Source organism: Passer montanus, unplaced genomic scaffold, assembly GCF_014805655.1.
Source record: "Passer montanus isolate IOZ18808 unplaced genomic scaffold, ASM1480565v1 scaffold73, whole genome shotgun sequence".
NCBI lineage: Eukaryota > Metazoa > Chordata > Aves > Passeriformes > Passeridae > Passer > Passer montanus.
The window spans coordinates 123,829-142,443 of record NW_024372481.1 but is presented as its reverse complement, the minus strand read 5'-3'; the positions used below and the strand labels follow the sequence as shown (position 1 = coordinate 142,443).

Here is an 18,615-nt window from a genome sequence, read left to right as displayed (position 1 = left end):
CGGCTTCTGCAGCTTGTGCGCCAGCCCCGCGGGCCAAGGGGCGGCTCGGGGGCCGTGTGGCCCTGGGGACACACCCGTGTGGGGCGGGGGTCACCCCGCGACCCCCGGCCCGGAACCATGGCACCGCCCCCTCCACCCCGGAACCCAAGCGCGGGCCGGCGTTCCCCGCCGGGGCGGTGCGGCGCTGTGCCGGTCCCCCTGCGGTAGCGCGGCCCGGCTGGGACGCGCTGTCCCCTGATCCCGATCCCGGTCCCGGTCCCGATCCCACCCCGCTGACCCCCGCATGGCCAAGCAGAGCCTTGCGGAGCCGCAGGCGGCGGGCCCGAGCGGCGCGGCCCGCGGGAAGAGCAAGAAGAGGAGGAAGAAGAGGAAGGCCCTGGGGAAAGCGGCGGCCGCGGCCGGCGTGGCGGCTGTGGGTCCGCCCCGCAACCCGCAGGAGTTCTCCTCCAACTGGAAGGCTCTGCAGGAGGTGAGGGGCACCGGGGGGTGCGGTGGGGGCAGCCCGGGGAGCTGGGACAGGGGTGCAGCTGAGGGGTGGCAGGGAGAGATGGCACTGCCCCAGCAAACCCCGGCCCTGGGCACTGCCAGGGACCCGGGGACAGCCGCAGCTGCTCTGGGCACCCTGTGCCAGGGCCTGCCCACCCTCACAGGGGATAATTTCTTCCCAAAATCCATCTAACACTGCTTAAAGAACTTAATCCTGGCACTCCAGGCTCTTGTGAATAATCCCTCTCCCCCTTTCCTGAAGGCTCCTTGTAGGTACTGGCAGGACACAATTAGGTCACTCTAAAGTTTTCTCTTTTCCAGGCTCTTTTCCTTTATCTTTCTATCTTTTTTTCTTTTTAATGTCATTTTAGGTGCTGAAACAAAAGGCAAATAACTCCAAGAAGCCCAGCTCCACGGGTCAAACAGAGAGCACAAAGAAGCAGCCACTCAAAGCAGCCAAAGTCCCAGCAGTCAATGGGAGTGGGAATGTGGTAAAAGCCAAATCCACAAAGAAAATGGACAGTGCTGCTGCTAAAGCCAGCCCTTCTCTGGCCAAGCCAGAACCCAAGGGGGTTACAGCAAAGAAGAACTTAAATGGCACCAAAAGCATTGGGAAAAGCTGCAAAGAAAAGAAGAAAAATGGCATTGTTGTGAAGGAGAAGGATGAGCTGAAACACAAGAGGAGGAAAGCTGAGGAACACGTGGAGCAGCAGCCCAAGGAGTGAGTATTTCAGGCAGCAGCTCTGGATGTGAGTATTTCTTTTGGGAGGAGCACAGAGAGGTACATTCCAAACAGCTGCACTTTTCCAGACTAAATTCTAAAAGAAATAAGGAACAGTTTGCCCCAACTCCTCAGACACAGCAAGAAACCTGCAGAGGTGCCAGTCACAGATTTAATTTTCACAAGGTTTATCTCTTGGTTTAAAAAGTAAACATACTTTTTGTACAGCAGACACCAGATTGCTTTGAGAGTGTTAAATGTAATTAAATCTGTTCTTCCCAGGGCTGACATCTGGTTTGATGACGTTGATCCCAAGGATATTGAAGCAGCACTAGGACCTGAAGCAGCAAAAATTGCCAGAAGGAACCTGGGGCTTGAAACAGAGCAGTGCCAGTCTGTGGAGCAGGTGCTGGTTAAGGAAAAGGCTTTTGATGGGTGAGTGACACTGCAGGGGGATGGATGGCATCAGAGTGTGAGAAATGGGAAGATGGAAACTTCCAGAGACACTGAAGGGTTTGATCTGCAGCCTGAGAAGCTTAGATTGATGTAAAAATAAAGTACACAGATGTTAAGCAGAAAGATCATAAACTCATGTTTATAGTTGTAAGAGTATACCTTAAATAAGTAAAAAACTGTATTAACAGGGTAGTGAGTGGTTTATAATGTAAGAGTGTAACTGTGTAGAGTAAGCTAAGAGCTTAGAAGTTACAATAGAAACATGTGTGTACATGTGATAGTAGCCCATCAGATAAAAATATACACATTACAGTAGAAATAAGTAATAGAAAAACAAAATAAACTTTGTAGCAACTGTCCATTAGATTAGAAAGTTATAAATTGTCTTGTAACAAAGAACTTCTAACTACTCTTGAGCTGTAACCAGCTACTTACCCTGACAAATCTCACAGCCCCTGATGAGACTGATGTTTATCTGAACAGTAAATGGTTTTTAGCCTGGCTGCAGTCCCATCCCTTCAATTAAACAACAATAATGATATCAGAGCTGTCAGAGTGCTGACCTGCACAGTGAGCTGCTCTTGTCTTGGCAGCAGGGACCCCACGTGTGAGGACACGAGGCTTGGCTCCATTTTCATCAGAAGGCTGATTTATTATGTTATATATTATATTAAAATACTACATTAAAACTATACTAAAAGAACAGAGAGAAAGGAAGGATCAGAAGGCTACAAAGGACAAGAATAGAATAGAATAGACTAGACTAGAATAGACTAGACTAGAATAGAATAGAATGCATAACAAAAATCCTGTGACTGCTCACAGCCTCAGCATAGGTGGCTGTGATTGGTCACTGATTGAAAACAATCCACATGGACCAATGGAAGATGCACCTGTGGCACTCCACAGCAGCACACAGTTATTGTTTACATTTCTTTCCTGAGGCTCTCAGCTCCTCAGGACAGGAAAAATCCTAGCAGAGGATTTCTCACTAAAATATCATGGCTACAAGCTGCCATCGCCCTGCCTGTGCTGCCTCTGCCCTGCTCACAGCAAGGCGTGAGCCCTGGCAGCTGCAGCTGGGCCCTCACAGGTGTCCCCAAGTGTCCCTTTGCCTTCCAGGCTGACCCGGGCCGTGGCCATGGACTGTGAGATGGTGGGGGTGGGCCCCAAGGGCGAGGACAGCATCTTGGCTCGGGTGTCCATCGTCAACCAGTTTGGGAAGTGTGTCTATGACAAGTATGTCAAGCCCACAGAGAAGGTGACAGACTACAGGACAGCTGTCAGTGGCATCCGGCCTCAGAACATAAACACAGGTACCAGGGGTGCCCCCAAAGAGGGACAGTTCACTGGGTTGGCACAGAAGCCTCATTGGCTGGGCTTGGAATGGTTTGAGACATAATTTGGGAAAACAAAATGCTGAGATTTGAGTTAAAGTTAATGCTAAGAAAAATTGTGGGAAGAAGTGCTTTTATACAGTGATCACTGACACCTTTGAAGGAATTAACTGCTGGAATATGGTATAAAAAATAATTTCCTTTTCATGCCGTGCACTTTATAGAATTCTCTGCACCCTTGAAGGAATTAAATGGTGGAATATAGTATTAAAAAATAATTTTATTTTCATGCTGTGCTCTTTATGGAGTTCTCTGTGTTCTAGCAGACAGAGATGCAGTGTACTGTACAATAACTACAGTCCCAAGGATACAGTTGTTTCCCAGAAAAGATGCAGAGGTTGCTCATGGAAAGTGTTTCCTTGTGTGGCATTTTTAGGTGAAGACTTTAAAACGGTTCAGAAGGAGGTGGCTGAGATTCTGCAGGGAAGGATTTTAGTTGGACACGCCTTACGGAATGACCTGAAGGTACAGTGAGAATGAAGTTTCTGATAAATCATTCTGGATCAAGGGAATACACCTGAGCTCCTGGAAACTCCTGAACCCAGCCTGGATGAGCTGGGTCTTGTTCTTTCATGGCTTTAAAGTGTCTCTTACAGTGGATGGGAGGAAACAAGGGGCAGCTGCACGTTCAGCTCTGTAAAGTTTCATGCAATAACACATTTTAGACTGGAAATCTGATTTCTTCTAGGTTCTACTTCTTGATCACCCTCACAAGAAGATCAGGGACACACAGAGATACAAACCTTTCAAACAGAGAGTCAAGGTGAGAGACTGCTGGGAAGGTGCTCAATTAACAGACTCCAGAGCTGCTGACTCACTCCTGTGCTTGCTTTTACCTGACCCTGTTCCTTCTTTCCTACCTATGCACACACAAATCTCCTAATTCATTAATTATTCCTGGTATTTCACCAGCAGAGGCTAAGGTGTGCTATTCTTTGAGGAACATAACATTTTTATATAACACCATCTCTGTTATTTGAAGTCCTGTGAGACAGCATGGTTTATGATCTGCTCTGTCCTAGAGTTCCAGGCCATCCCTGAAGCTGCTCTGTGAGAAGCTGCTCAATGTTCAGGTGCAGACAGCAGAGCACTGCTCGGTAGGTACCTGCTCACAACACCCAGCTCTGGGCTCTGCTTCAGGCCCCAGGGCTGTGCCTTCATCCCAGGGAACCTCAGCAAGCCCTGCTTGGACAGCAGCAGCAGTGGCATTGACATCTGAGCTGGCTCATTTCATAAACACTCATCCCATGTGTGTCATGAAATGAGTTCACTCATTTCACAAGCAACTTCTGCACAAGTCAACTCTTAATTCTGAATTGTTACTTCAGAATTCCCAGGGGGAAAAGTAATGATGATGATCTGTTTATCCTGAAAGCAGCATTCTGCACTGTGGCAGGATGGGTAAACAGTGGGAGAGGCTACACCTGAACCTCAGCAGATCCTTTACTTCAGTGGGCAGGAGGATGGGAAAGAGGAATGAACTGGGGAAGCAAAACTGGGAGGGGAGCTCAGAGATACTGTATCAAAGTTCTCTTAGGACTTTCCAAGTAACAATCAGAAATGCAGAGCCTTGTGGTGGCCCTGGACTCTAAATACACCATTTATCCCTTTCACTAGGCACAAGAAAAAAGAGGTAATGAAATGTTAATTGGAAGGATGTATTAAAATTATGGAAGATTTAGCTGCTTATTATCTCACATCCTTGTCTGGTCTCTTCTCTTTCAGATCCAGGATGCACAAGCAGCTATGAGACTTTACACCCTGGAGAAAAAGAAATGGGAAGCTGCTGTTAAGAACAAAGCTAACAAGAAAAACTGTAAAACTTAAAAACCCAGGGTAGAATCTTTCATCTGCAGCATTTGCTGGTTTGATGTCACATTCCAGATTTAGAGATAAGTCAGAACTGACAGCAGCTACTTCATAAAATCAATCCATAGACAATGCTACAATAACCTGGAAGTGCAGGAATGCTGCTGGCATCCCTGTGGATGGGCCCTGTGCCTGATGCCTGCTGCTCTGCTCAAACAACGTTGTAACAAATGCCTGCAGCTGGGAAGAACTTCATCAGTTAAATTTCTTCAATGGAAATAGACACTGAATAAGTTAAAAAAAATTAAATTATGATAGATGAAGGAAGAAACTGTTATTGCTTTGTCAAAACTCTGAGGATTGAAATCTTTATTTCAAGTATGTTGAGGCCCACACAGTGAGGTCTGCTGTGAGGTGAATTCTTAATTACTGCTGTTAGTTACACAGTTGTGACACCCAAACCATCAATAAATACCTGTTTGTATATTATTAATAGCCCAATATTCTTTGTTCTGGTGAGAAGAGTCCTCTAATGGAAGATCCAGGCTTTTGTATCCAGCAGTGGCCAAGTCTTCTTCTCAGACAAAGCGTTTTTCCTTCCTCAGTTTCAAAAGTGTTGCATTCACCAGGGTCTGAATCTCCTGGAGGGAAATGTGAGAATTGTCAGAAGATTACCTTGTTGCTCCACTTATTTTTGTATTCATTTATTAATAAAAACAATGTGTCTAACATAGGTCTTTGAAGTGGCTGCTGTTCCAACAGGAGAGGGAGCTTTCTCCCCTTCTGTGGTTATTTTTTCTGTGCTACCTTGTGGCTGCAGTGTTCATTGAATGGGTGCAGGCAGTGCCTGCAGGAGAACAGTTTGTGACTCTTTGAAAACAATTCTGTAAATACATTACTAAAATCAGCAAAATTAAGACTAACCAGTTCTGTTGGCTTGATGGACAAACCCAATTATTGGTTTCTTGCCAGCATCCATTGCAAAAGAAATATTAGTGTAACACATTCTGATAACTTTGCTGGTTTTTCCTTTTTTTTTTTTAAAGTGTGACTGATTGGTGAAATTCAATGTAAGTTAAATGTTCCCACAGACTGTCAGAAAGTTTTTGTTGGGTTTTTTCATTTGTTAACGATGCTACTTCCAAACCAAAAATAAATTGGATGTAATATACTTCTGGCTTTATTCCTGTAAACTTTAGCCTAATTTAGCATGAAGACTGTAGTAAATTCATGTAATGTTGCAAGAGACCAGAACAGAGTTTTTTAATATTTCAGCATTAACAACAAGAAGAAAAACAACTTTCAACCACTTATTCTCAGTAATTAGAACTATCCTTACAAACTCACTCTTCACTCCACATGCAGCTAATTCTCTAAATTTCTGCACTATTATCAAATCCCTCACCAGAAATAATATACTAATGTATTTTATTATTACAGAGACTTCTCCATACCGTGCTAAATGGAAACTGGAGTTTTATTTCACACAGCAGCTTTTCCATTTTCTGGGACCTCATATTCAGCATAACCTCATCTGCAGTGCCAGTGAACAAGAAAATTTATGGTTATAGCACAAGTGCCAGTGGAGCAGGAGCTAAAGGAGCAGGCTGAAGGGGAGAGGACAGAGCTACACAAGGAGGAGGCAACAGAAGATGAAGTTAAAATGTTTTACCATCAGAGTGGTATTTGTTTGGAACAAGTGGAGTGAATTCTCAGGAGGATAAATTGGAGCTTTCTCAGACATAAGTCTTTCCTGAGAGCAGCCAACATGTCCCTGAGAGCTGCTGTTGTGGTTTTACTGATTTTGGGGCTGGGAGAGAGGAGGAGACTCGACAAGTGGCAGCAGCCATCTCACCATACTGAACCATCTCCTTCATCAGCAGGCACAGAGCCTCTGCCACCCCTGGCTCGCTGGGATGAAGGTGATATTCATCTTTGATCAGCTCTGTTCCACTGCCCTTTGAGTCCAGCAGAATTGCCAAAGCTGCAGTTTCTGCAAGGAAGACAAGCACTGCTGGGCTCTCTGCAGCTGCAGACTGCAGGATCTGCTTCCCAGCCCCTCACCAGCTGCCTCATGTCACGTTTTCAGCAAGTTGTGCCCATTATTTTCAGTCTTCCTAACAACTATTCTGAAGCATATTTGGGAACAAGTAGAAAACCAGACATGCAGCTGACACTGTCATGCAGGGCAGAAGTGATTTTAGTGATTACTTTCATGTTGATGGAGCTGATTGGTAATTGATAAAAGCAGAGCTGCTGAATGTTACCTGAGAGCCTCACAAGGCTGGCCAATGCCAGGCAGCCATTCTTCACCAGCACTGCTCTTTCTGGGTTCATCCTGACTGCATCCAGCAAAAGTGCTGCTGTGGGCTCGTAGTCACTGTCAGTTAAGCAACCTTTAAAGAAAATAAACAAAACACAGAGAAAAGCCCAAAATTTCAGTATCCTTCAAGCCAAAAGAATAAAGAGTTGTGAATATTCAACTTATTCTACTGGTGGGGAATAGAAATGAGATTGCTGAGGGTGTTTTGCTCAGCTTTTCCCAGTGGAGCAATGGCACAAGGGCTGGCAGTAGGTAAATGTGACAATATTGCTGCATGAGGAAGAAATAAGACAGAGTAGTACTGCAGTAGTAGTAACTACTACTAGTAGTACTGCAAGGATGGGTTCCTTATTGCAAATGATAATGAAAAATTATTTATTTTTTAACATAAAATACTTTTCCAAATCAACCAAGCAAATTAGCAGCCCACCAGCGGACTCCCCATTAGCAGTATCTGGTGATTTAATTGCTACAGCTCATCAAAAATGGCTTCATTAGGGAGCCACAGAGGGAGTGCAGGAAGAGCAGCCAAGAGAGGATGCAAGTTCCTAACTCTGCTGCCATCTGCAGAGCCTCTCCAGCCCAGCAGCCCGGGCTGCAGGATCACTGACACAGACATCCCAGCCTTTCCCATGCCCGAGGGACAGCAGGGACACTGGGATCACACACCTTGGAGAGCCAGTGCCCACAGAGCTGAGCAGGCAGCCTCTGCCACGACTCCATCCTGGAGGTGTTTCTGAAGCACTGCTGAGGTGACAGGGAGAGCACTTGCCAGCTCTGCTTGGTCTGCATTATTCTCTGAATTACCTTAGCAGAAAGGAAATGCACCAGGCTGAGTTATTTAATGAAGTAATGATATCATTGCAAGTCAAATTATATCAGTAAAACCTTAATGGGTGCTGGCATTGGAATAATGCAACATTGTTTTAGTCTGGAGGGCAGCAGAGGGAAGGAATCAAAAATGTACAGGACCAATAAATAATTCTGTTTATTGGAGAAAGCTGAACTTCTGCAGGAACTAGTGTTCTTTGTCATTTAAATTATGCATAGGGATCACAGCAAGAAGCCTCCAGAAATAACCACAGTTTTGACAGAATCCAGGCTGCAGGATGGAAATTCAGCTGTCCCATAAATCCAACGGGTAATTTGCTGCACAGAGGGAATAAAACACACCAGGTGAAACTGTGCACAATCTGTGCTTCAGCCTTGCATGATGATCAGAACACCTCCACAAGAATACATCACAAACAAATCAGGAAATGTGAAATCAGGTCACATCTTGGCCTGAACGGCTCAAATTTGACACCTTATCACATAAAGGGTTGCTAAAAAACTCTGCATTAATTTTTAGTTTTATCTAACTTTGGATCACAAAGTGATGGTAGCAGTGCTGTGGAAACAACTCTCCAGAATCACAAAATCAGATTGGTTTGGGCTGGAAGGAATATTTAAGATCATCTCATTCCATCTCCATGGAACAAGAATGGGAGAAAAATCCAATCCCAGCGACAGGAATGTCTGAACTCAATTAGGCTCAATACCTGCAGCCCTTCAGTCCCAGGAGTGCAGGCACAAAACTCCTGTGCTCTACTCACCACTCACAGCCAAGCTCCAGAGAACGGCACAGCAAGAGAAGCAGATCTTGTCATTATGAAGAAAACGTCTCAAAATTGACAGAAGGTCCGGAATGATTCCAACTTTCCTTAGGTTCTCCGCAGCTACTTCTGAAAAGCACAGAAATTCTATAGAATCTGGTATTTTTGTCCCACCCACTGGCCTCGAAACAGGCAGCACTAAGGTGTTTAAACTGAGATAACAGAGCGGTAACATGAGCCCATCAGCTGGACAAAAGGAGGAAGAGAACAGACCGGATTCTTTAACAAGATGCACTTAACACATCTGATCCTTTCAAATGCATGCCTCGCCTTCCTTTTTTCTCACAGACTTGGAATTCACAGAGCAGGAAAGGAACTGAGAGGGTGGAAGTTACAATTTTTTACCTGTTTCCATTTTAACGATTCAAACTAAGCTTCAGAATTAGGAAACGCTGGATAAAAATAGTTTGGTCTTAGACATGACTCTTTGTAATTATTTTTTTGAAGATTTCTCCCTTGCTGCTAAATCCTACTGTAACCACATCTAAAAACAGTCTTTGACGACTGTTGAACTGACACTGAAAGCAACTAAAATATAATAAATATTTAGCAATTACAAGTTCAGAAGAAAAGAAAACAAAGTAGAGAAGTTAGGGAGAATGGTTTCAATTCATCATGGCAGAGTCCAAAAGATAATTCAGGTTCTGTGCCCTCATTTTCTCAAGCAGTGCTATTTGCAGAGCTTGTACTTGTTTCCAAACCAAGAGGAAATACAGAATTGTATCTATTAGAGTGGTCCTGTAAATCCCTGAAGCCTCAGCATTGTATCTTAAACTTTCAGGGATGTTATCAATATCTGATCAATCTTACCAATATTACCACTATTCAATTAATAATTACCCACAGACATCCACACCTCTCAGTGAAATCACAAGTTCTGCATTATATCTTGGATTTGTTTCAAAAAGTAAAAATAAATTAAGATTCCCCAAAGAATGAGCAAGGTGACCCACCACTGGCTGAAACCATCATCAATAATGTGCAGAGCATTGAAAGGAACTCTTCATTTTCAGAATGTTTTCTCACTGTGTGTGACAGGCAGCTGGCCACACTCTCATCCAGGGCCACCATCACCCCCTGTTCCAGAGCTGTCACCACAAACATGGGAACAGAACAAAGATTTCAGTGGTTTTGAATGAAATCTGAACCCCCTGCCCTGCAATCAGCATAGCAAAACATTCAATTAGCAGCATTTCTTCACATAAAATAAGCAAAAGTTACTTTAAACTTTCATTTTCTGAAACCCAATTCTTAGTATTTTTTAGCTCATATCATCAGGTGGTTTTGGGGTAAATTGCCAAGAAAGTGACAGCAGGGACCACACAAGAGACCCAAAACCACTTTTATGGTTTAAAATTCAAACATCAAAACAACAATATTATTATCTCTCTAGCAACCCTCCACATAACATGAAAACAAACTTGGTTGGACAAGATCAGCACCTGTATTCAAAATTAACTCTTAAGACAGAATTGCTGTGTGCCAGTCCTGAAGGAAGGCCATGAGAATTCACAAAGCTGCTTAACTTCCTTTAGTTCTTTAAATTCATCCCTAAAATTGTTAATTGAGCAGGTAATGGGTTCAGAAATCTTTACAAGACCCAGCAGAAGGAGGAAGTCTTAAAATTGTACCTTGACTAAGAATTTCAAGCAATAAAGTGCAGCCATCTACTTGTATATCCAGAGAATCTGTGTGAACCTTCATGGCAAGAGTGATCACTTCTGTGCATGTTAGCAGATAGGGGAATGCTGTGGGGGAAAAGAAATTCTTTGAGAAAGGTTCTTGAATCAAAGAGAACAAAACAGAGTGAATTGTTTTCATCTGTGTGGGAAATGCCTCCTATCAATTAAAGCTAAGAATAACCCTGAGTTTTAACATCATAAGCCAATGCCAGCATTACAATGCTGTCAAAGCACAAAGTATTTTATAGCTGATTTAACACAGTGCTTTGAATTATGAATCTTGATCTGAAAGCTTCTTTTGAAAAATGTGCAGCTTCTGGGAGAAAATACACAGTTTTCACCCTCACAGCTTTACAGACAGAGGAATTAGCCATGTGTGGTTTCCTTTTGCTCTGCCAGCCTTGCAGCCCCAGGAATTACCCCCAGGTCATCCCAGGGCTTGTGGAAATTACCTTCCTTAGATGTCAGTTTGTTGCCAATTCAAATATCACAGGGGTTTTTGTTTGTTTTTTTTTTCCCAGTGCCCATTTTTATGATCCAGTGAAACCCCTCTGCTGGTTAACAAAAGCATGTACAGAGCAAGTACTAACACAATCCCATCAGCTACTGGTCTGGAGAAATGGGAACAGAGCAATTTCATTTTTATTTATGGGCATTAGAAATGTTTTCCTCTTCCTATTATCTCAAAATGTAAGAAAGGAGCGAAGGAGCAGAATAAATAAATAAATAGATCAAATAGTGCCTTACCACTTTTATCCTTTACAAAGCTGGCAAGGTGCTGAATGCCTTTAGCCTGGACTTCTTCAACATCCCAGGAAGCCTGCATGAATTCTGAGAAAGCAAGGAAATTCTTCCAACCATTCCACACTTACACAAAATACTCAAATTGCCTCTGTTTTGTGCAAGATGTGAATTCATGTGAATGAAAATAATGAAATTTGGGATTGTTGAAAAGAGAGTTTTTCCCCCAGCTCATTAAACATTTCATTACCAAGTGTTATGATTCACAATGTATTTGGCATTATATATCTGGTTTTGGGGACCTGTTGGAATACTAAACCAGAGAGGGATATGAGCTTTAAATGTATTATTCCAATAGACTTTTCAGATTAAAATAACATCCTCCTTACTTAGAAGGAAAATAATGGAGCAGATTGCTTGTGGCATGAATCAGCAAACATGTTACAATGCAAACAAAATAAGTGGACTCCCAGATTTTCTGAGGAATGACCTCTGTGCATGTTTAACATTTGCAGCAGGAATGGCTGAGAACCTTAGGAATTTTTAGAGGAAAAGCTGCATAGTGATCCTTGCTCCAAAGAGTATCCCATTTTATTGCAGGTAAAATGAGTGGCCAAGAATTTATTTCCAAGTAGAATACATGCTGACTGGAAGGGTCTATTTCCTGTGAAAATCACCTTTACATTCATTTTATTCTCCTTATTACCTAGAACACTTTCAACTCCTCCCTGAAAGAGCATATCTGTTGTTGTGGAAGGCAGAGTCTTCTTCAGTTTTATTGAGGTGTCACCAGCAAAAGTCAGGCATTTCCCAACAAATGGAACAGTGATCAGATCACTGGAATTTTGAGGGACAAAAGCAGCACCAGTGAGTTAGAACTGGTAAATTAGAAAAGAAAAAAAATCTACAGGCATTGCTTCATTTTGATATAAAAAATTTAATATTAAATTTAGTATTAATTTAATATTAAACTTCTAGACTAGATTATTTTTGACAGAACTTAATTTACTTCCAAACAGCTCAAGAAAGAGCTCATGTTGCACAAGCCATGCTTAGGTGTCAAGTTCAGGCTCATAAAATTGTGTGTAAATGAATTTATATTAGAACTGCAAAAAGGGACAGCTGTGCATCTCAGTGTCCACTCTGAAGGAACATCAAATCTTTAATGACTCCATTTGTTGAGGCAGGAAGATAAGCAATGTTAACCCTTTCCAACAGCAGTTGCCAATTTGTGGAGGTAGGAGAGGTTTAGGACAAAATAAATCAAGGGCAGGCAGCCAGAACTCACCTTGCTGTGGGTCTCATGCTGGGCTCAATCTGTAGCATCATCAATAAAAGTGGAAAGAAAGGCAAATAGCTGCTTTCTCCATCCTGCATCAGGGCCAGGACTCTCTCAAGGCAGCTGCTGTCCCCTCTGATGTCCTGCAGTAAGGATTTTATCTCTTCTGCCTGGGAAGAGCACAGTGTCAGAGAGCCCTGACACACTCAGGGGTATCCTGATGAGCCCAGGACCCTTCAAATCCCTAATAAATCACTTTTACACACATTCAGAACAAAGCAGCTCATCATATCAAGGAGGACACAGCCCAGGGACCAGATGTCAGATTTCTCAGTGAAAGAAAATCCAAATGCTTCTGGAGCCATCCAGGACTTGCTTTCTGTAGAAACAGGAATCATATGGTGACATTGCTGACATCGTGCTTCCAAAAACTACAAAACACACTGTAACCAATGAATATTTTTCTGAGATGTTCCTGAGGACAAAGCTAAAAAGGATTCCAGCTGTATTGATTGCAGAAACTCACACACATATCTACATTTTTCACTTGTGAGCACAATTAATGCTACAGACAACTGCCTATGAAAATCCTCTCTGGAAGGCAAATAGTGTAACGCAGAGAAAGGAAAGGGAAGAGAAATTTCTCCTCTTTCCAAATTTTTCCCTGAGGACTAAAACTATCCATCACAACTGAAACCTTTTAAAAATACAGTAGGAAAGAAAAAACAGCAAAACAAATATCTACCTTCTTCCACTCTGATTTTCCATTTCAGCTCATCACCCATAAGTGTTTCAGTGCTGAAGTCACTCAGCATGAAGGATGGTTCACCAGTCACCAGGATGTTTGATGGCTTGAGATTTCTGCAACACAAATATTTTCTGTCATCCTGTGAAATTAGAGTCTAATCACATAGAATTACAAATTTCCTGCATCTTTGGCCCTCAGAAATTTTGGTTTCGTTTTTTTGGGGGGTCGGGGAATTTGTTTGGACATTTTTTTTTGTTTGTGTTCTGTTGTTTTTGGGGGTTTTTGTTTGTTTGATTGTTTTAATATACAAGTGATAATCAACCAAAATACAATTATTTTCCTCTCTAAATAAAAATAAAAAATTGTGCTTGAGACACAAAATGATCAGAGCATGGAATGCAAGGGTTGTCTTTTATTCAGATACACAAACTTTGTCCATCACAGCCACCAAAATGTGAGCATTTACAGAGATGGACAATTTTTTTTAATATTAAAAAACCCCAGGAGATAATACCTCAATCAAATGAGTATTCCAGACAAAACTCAGGAAATAGGTAACTTCAGAAGTAAAAAAAACTAATCTAAAGTCTGGAACTTCTACCCCCTACTTCTTTTGGAAGAGTAAAATTCCCTGCCTCTGAGCACTGCTGAACCAACACTGCAAAGAACAGGAGCCTGTCAGACAAAGAAAACAAGATTTCTGCTCACCTGTGCCAAATATTTTGTTTGTGTATGTAAAACAAAGCATCCACCATCTGTCCCAGGAACTTCTGAACCACCTGTGGAGGGAAACAGACATGAAAGTGTAACACAAACAGAGGAACTTTCAAATATCTTTCAGAAGTGAGCTTCCAAAACCACCCTCCTGTGCTTTGAAGGCTTTAGGGAGGATTTTCAGAAGGAAGGAATACCATAAAAGCAACACCTCTCAGTTCAAACAGGTGCCTCTTCTGTACTTTTTACCATGCCTGCTATCTTTTCTGACTTCTGCCTCTTTTCCCTGATTAGAGCTGAGAGATCTCCTTGGCCTGAGTGCTGCATTACCAGGCAGAGGAACAGAGATGAGACCTGCAATAAAACATTGCACCAAAATTGCTGAATTGTTTGCAGTAACAGAGACAAACCAAGCTGGTGGGTGTGATTTCACAGTACAAAAGGGTTCTGAGATGATGATTCTCTCACAGAAGAGACAATATTTAATTTCTTTCATTAAAAATACAGCATGCTCATTATTTTAGCAAATAAAACCACCACTATCAGGTATATTATCTGGAGCTGTATAGGATGATTCAGATCAATTATGCATCCATAAAATCATCAAAGGTTCTGTCCAAGCACTGAAGAAAATCTCCAAGTAAGTAAGTCAGAGCTCTCAGCTTCTTATGGTGCCCTATAGAAGGGTTTTCATGCAGGCATGAAAATCAGAATTGCACACTAATTCCCATCAGAATCTGGGAGTCTGCCATGTGATGGACTCCATACATATTCACAGCTTTTTAGTGTGTGTATTCAGGAGCCAAAAAAAAAAAAAATCAGGATTGTTTCAAATCAAAAAACCTTCTTTTTTAGCATCTCACCCCAGTGACCCCAAATTTAAATCTGTGAATAGGCTCGTGTGCCTATTACCAAACCACACATCCGGTTTAACTAATCCTGTTCCATTCTCACCTCATTATTCCAAGTCAGGAACAATTCCTTGTAAGTACAGATGTTAGAATGGCAGAGTTTTAGCAAATCCATTGCCTGCACAGAAAAAGATAAGACAGCTTTCTACAGCTACAAGTCCTTCCCTCTAACAGGACCTTAAATAACACCCAAAGCCAGTTCCTCACTTGTTCATGTCACAATTCTGATCAAACTCTTCCAAAGTGCCAGCTCTGTTAAATATTTGCATACACAAATGTGGAAAGAAGGAAAATATTTCCCTCAGTGCTGCAACAGCCTTGTGAGATTCAAAGACATAAACTGATCCACAGGGAGATGATGTGTGAACCACCCCCTTCTTCAGTTCCTAGCATCCTAACCCGAAAACATTTCTTAGAATGTAAGTCAGGATGATTTTTCAAGTGCAGCCATTATTTCCTGTAACCTCCATGCAAGCTTGAACCTCAGCAAATACAATGGCACGAGAGATTTTTATCTCCTTGAAGGTGGTTTCTGTGCAGGGCTCTAACAAATCCTAACCACTTCAGCAAGCTTGCTGATTATGTGGAAGATAAAAAGAATTGAGGTTACTCTCCTGTAGTTGTGTTTGTGGCTGTGCAGGCACAACAGAAAAAGCTAAAAAGAGCCAGGCTCCCAAATGGCACAACTGCATTTATTTTAATGGACGTAATTCAATATGTATTTCAATAGGAAAATTGGAACTATGCTATATTTGGTACAGAAAGAGGTCAGAAAGGTCTGACCAGGATAAAATATCTGCACAGACATTTATTCTCCTTCTTTTCCAACTCCAGATGCTGTGCATACTGGGCACTGGGAGACTCATCCATCATGTGCTATTCCACTATTTTATTGAAACCATTTTTGGTCTTTTAAGAGTATTTCTGATGCTACTTACTCAAGGCACTACAACAAAGCTTGCACCAAAAAAAAAAAAGGGTACAACAAAGGGAGAAAATAATTCACAATAAAAACATCCAACTCTGAGAAATTAGCATATCAGTAAATATATTATCTAGACATTGAATTATTGATAGTAAACTACAAACCGACCATGGTTCTCCTTCAGCCTAAAGGCCAAAAGGATGAGTTTTGTCCTTTAGCTTCACAAAACAAAAATTCTGAGAAGGAATTGTCCTCTGAGAAGACCTGTCCATTTGAGTTTACATATCCATAAATAACAATTAATACAAAGCCTGGCCTGAGCCCAAGCAGAGGGCAGAGAGCACACCCCATAAATAGTCCTACCTGATTTACTCATTTACTCAGCTAATCCTTGTAGATAAAAGACTTGGTTCTATCAAGACTTTGGTCTTTGTAAGAGAAGTAGTAAAGAAAAGACTGCACCAATACCTCCTTCAAGGCCACATTTGCTTGGTGTTGGTCAATGCATTCAACCTGCACCAAACAAACAACAGGGATGAGACTGGAACAGAAACACCAAGGAACTTTGAGCCAGAACACTCTTACCAAGGTGCAAATGACATCAATTTTCAATGATAGGTCAAATCTCTCATGTTTGGGGCAGTTTTGGTGACAGGAGATGGGTAAAACAGAGCTGAAAATTTGTGTGTGACAGTGTTTCTGCACTGTCAGGGCAGCAGTGAGCTGAGGTGAGAGCACTGAGGGCTGCCCTTTCCCCACTTTGAGCCTCAACATTCCAGCAAACTGCTCTGAATCTCCCACTTTCCCAAAAAGCAGCACAGTAACAAGCAAGCCCACTCCTACCCAGCAGCTGGGTCTCCTGCTACTATCCCAGTGCCCCTGGAGACAACAAACACACTGAGCTTCTGTTTTCATAGCAACCACCTGCTCACCTGCTTTATTGCATATTTCTTCTGGGCACCCTCATCTGTTTTCAGCTGAGCCACCAGCACCGTGCCCAGCGCCCCGGGCTGGAGCTGCTCCAGCACCTGCCCAGGACACACCCAGAGCACCTGCTCAGCCAGGCAGAACAACCCAGGGGAAAAAAACCCTTCCACGGAAACCTTCCAGAGAGAAAACACCTCCAGCTCCCCAGGGCAGGACTAGAGACACCCCGGGTTCATACAGCCCTGAGAGGGGCACAGATGGGGACACCCCAGGTTCATACAGCCCTGAGAGGGGCACACACCTGGGGACACCCCAGGTTCATACAGCCCTGAGAGGGACACACACCTTGGGACACCCCGGGTTCCTACAGCCCTGAGAGGGACACAGATGGGGACACCCCGGGTTCATACAGCCCTGAGAGGAACACACACCTTGGGACACCCCCAGCTCCTGGAGGAACAGAGGCCTTGGGACACCCCAAGTTCACCCAGCTCCTGAGAGAAACACAGCCCTTGGGACACCCACACCTTCAGCTCCTGGGAGGAGCACAGGTATTGGGACATCCCAAGTTCACCCAGCCCTGAGAGGAGCACAGCCCTTGGGACACCTCCAGCCCTTGAGAGGAACACAGGTCTTGGGACTCCCACACCTTCAGCCCCTGAGAGGAGCACAGGCCTTCCCTTCCCTCCCCTTCAGGGCATTCCCTATGCTGAAAACACCCCCAGACCCCCTCCACGACCACATAACCCCTCAGGGCCACTGAACCCCCACCTCCTTTGGTGGTGTGCTGCTCCCCACACCATCCCCAGGGCCATGGACCCCTCATAAACCCCTCATAAACTTGACCCACTCAGAACTATGTCCCCTCACAGCCTGCCCTGGCCACAGACCCCCACACAGACCCCTCCAGCACCACAAACACCCACAGAATAATGCTGGATAGATTGAGCTTGGGGGCAGCACCTCATATTTTTCCATGGCGGGGACACAGCCCGGCCTCCCCACACAGACACCTCCAGCACCACCAACACCCCCAGAATGCTGCTTATTGCCGGGTACAGCTTGAGCCTGAGGGAAACACCTCATATTTTTCCATGGCGGGGACACAACCCAGCCTCCCACCCGGGACCGCAGGGCAGCAGCCCTGAGGGCGTGAAACACCCCCCCAACAAGTGATGGGGGCGCGGCCCCTTTAAGAGCCCCGAGGGGCGTGCCCGCGGGGCGTGTCCCGGCGGGCAGGCCCCCCCACCTCACCCCGCGCCCGCCCGGCGGCCTTTGTGCGCCGGGGCCACGCTGAGGGGCCCGGCTGAGGCAGGCCGGGATGGCGGCGGGGTCGCTGCCGCTGAGGGGCCGCGCTGTGCCGGGGCGGCGGGTTTGTGGGGTTGTAGAGCCGCGGAGTGGTTTGGGCTGAAGGGATCGTTAAGATGGTCTCGTTCAAGCCCTGCCGTGGGCAGGGGCACCTTCGGGCAGCCCAGGCTGCTGCAGGCACCGGCCAGCCTGGCCTTGGGCACTGCCAGGGATCCAGGGGCAGCCGCTCTGTGCCAGGGCCTCACGGAGAAGAATTCCTTCCCAATGCCCAGCCTGAGTTTCTTTCGATTTGTAGCCGTTCTACTCTGCCTCCTCACTACCTGCCTCTGTTTCCATCTTTCCTGTGAGTTTCCTGTGAGTTGTCTCCGAGGGCACCCCGGGCCCGGCTCCCCCCGCCCCCGGCCTCTCGGGCAGCCAGTGCTCCTTGGGGACAGCGCTTCTCTCTGTCCCCAAGGAGAGCAGGAGCCGTCCCGGCTGGTGGAGAGGGCACAGAGGGGAGTGGGGAGCCGGGTTATCCAACCTGACAGGGTTAG

General features: G+C 44.5%; 2 protein-coding genes across 2 annotated transcripts; one reads left to right on the top strand and one right to left on the bottom strand.

Annotated features, from left to right (window-relative positions):
* The first annotated feature begins 143 nt into the window (after positions 1-143).
* Positions 144-6,040, top strand: REXO4 (REX4 homolog, 3'-5' exonuclease). The gene is made up of 8 exons (XM_039730712.1): positions 144-469; positions 858-1,207; positions 1,490-1,642; positions 2,786-2,979; positions 3,437-3,525; positions 3,749-3,823; positions 4,083-4,157; positions 4,786-6,040. Exons 1-8 carry the CDS (start codon positions 284-286, stop codon positions 4,885-4,887), a joined length of 1,224 nt encoding a protein of 407 aa, XP_039586646.1. The 5' UTR covers positions 144-283; the 3' UTR covers positions 4,888-6,040.
* STKLD1 (serine/threonine kinase like domain containing 1) lies at positions 5,448-17,924 on the bottom strand. Its single transcript, XM_039730713.1, has 19 exons — positions 17,738-17,924; positions 16,780-16,875; positions 16,316-16,360; positions 14,966-15,040; positions 14,261-14,365; positions 14,006-14,076; positions 13,295-13,410; positions 12,816-12,928; positions 12,559-12,719; positions 11,977-12,107; positions 11,277-11,360; positions 10,479-10,595; positions 9,801-9,935; positions 8,788-8,916; positions 7,862-7,999; positions 7,137-7,265; positions 6,725-6,862; positions 6,324-6,403; positions 5,448-5,510 (listed from the first exon to the last, which is right to left on the bottom strand). The coding sequence occupies exons 1-19, from the start codon at positions 17,858-17,860 to the stop codon at positions 5,448-5,450; spliced, it is 2,049 nt and encodes a 682-aa protein (XP_039586647.1). The 5' UTR covers positions 17,861-17,924.
* Between the last annotated feature and the right edge of the window lie 691 nt (positions 17,925-18,615).

Coding starts and splice junctions, on each gene's coding strand:
- STKLD1 (XM_039730713.1), bottom strand. CDS start 17,860: ATGAGGTGTTTCCCTCAGGCTCAAGCTGTACCCGGCAATAAGCAGCAT. Junction 15,041..16,315: donor CAAATGTGGCCTTGAAGGAG/GTATTGGTGCAG, acceptor TTTTCTGTGCAG/GCAATGGATTTGCTAAAACT. Junction 13,411..14,005: donor AAACAAAATATTTGGCACAG/GTGAGCAGAAAT, acceptor TTTGTGTTGCAG/AAATCTCAAGCCATCAAACA.
- REXO4 (XM_039730712.1), top strand. CDS start 284: ATGGCCAAGCAGAGCCTTGCGGAGCCGCAGGCGGCGGGCCCGAGCGGC. Junction 1,643..2,785: donor AAGGAAAAGGCTTTTGATGG/GTGAGTGACACT, acceptor TTTGCCTTCCAG/GCTGACCCGGGCCGTGGCCA. Junction 3,824..4,082: donor CTTTCAAACAGAGAGTCAAG/GTGAGAGACTGC, acceptor GCTCTGTCCTAG/AGTTCCAGGCCATCCCTGAA.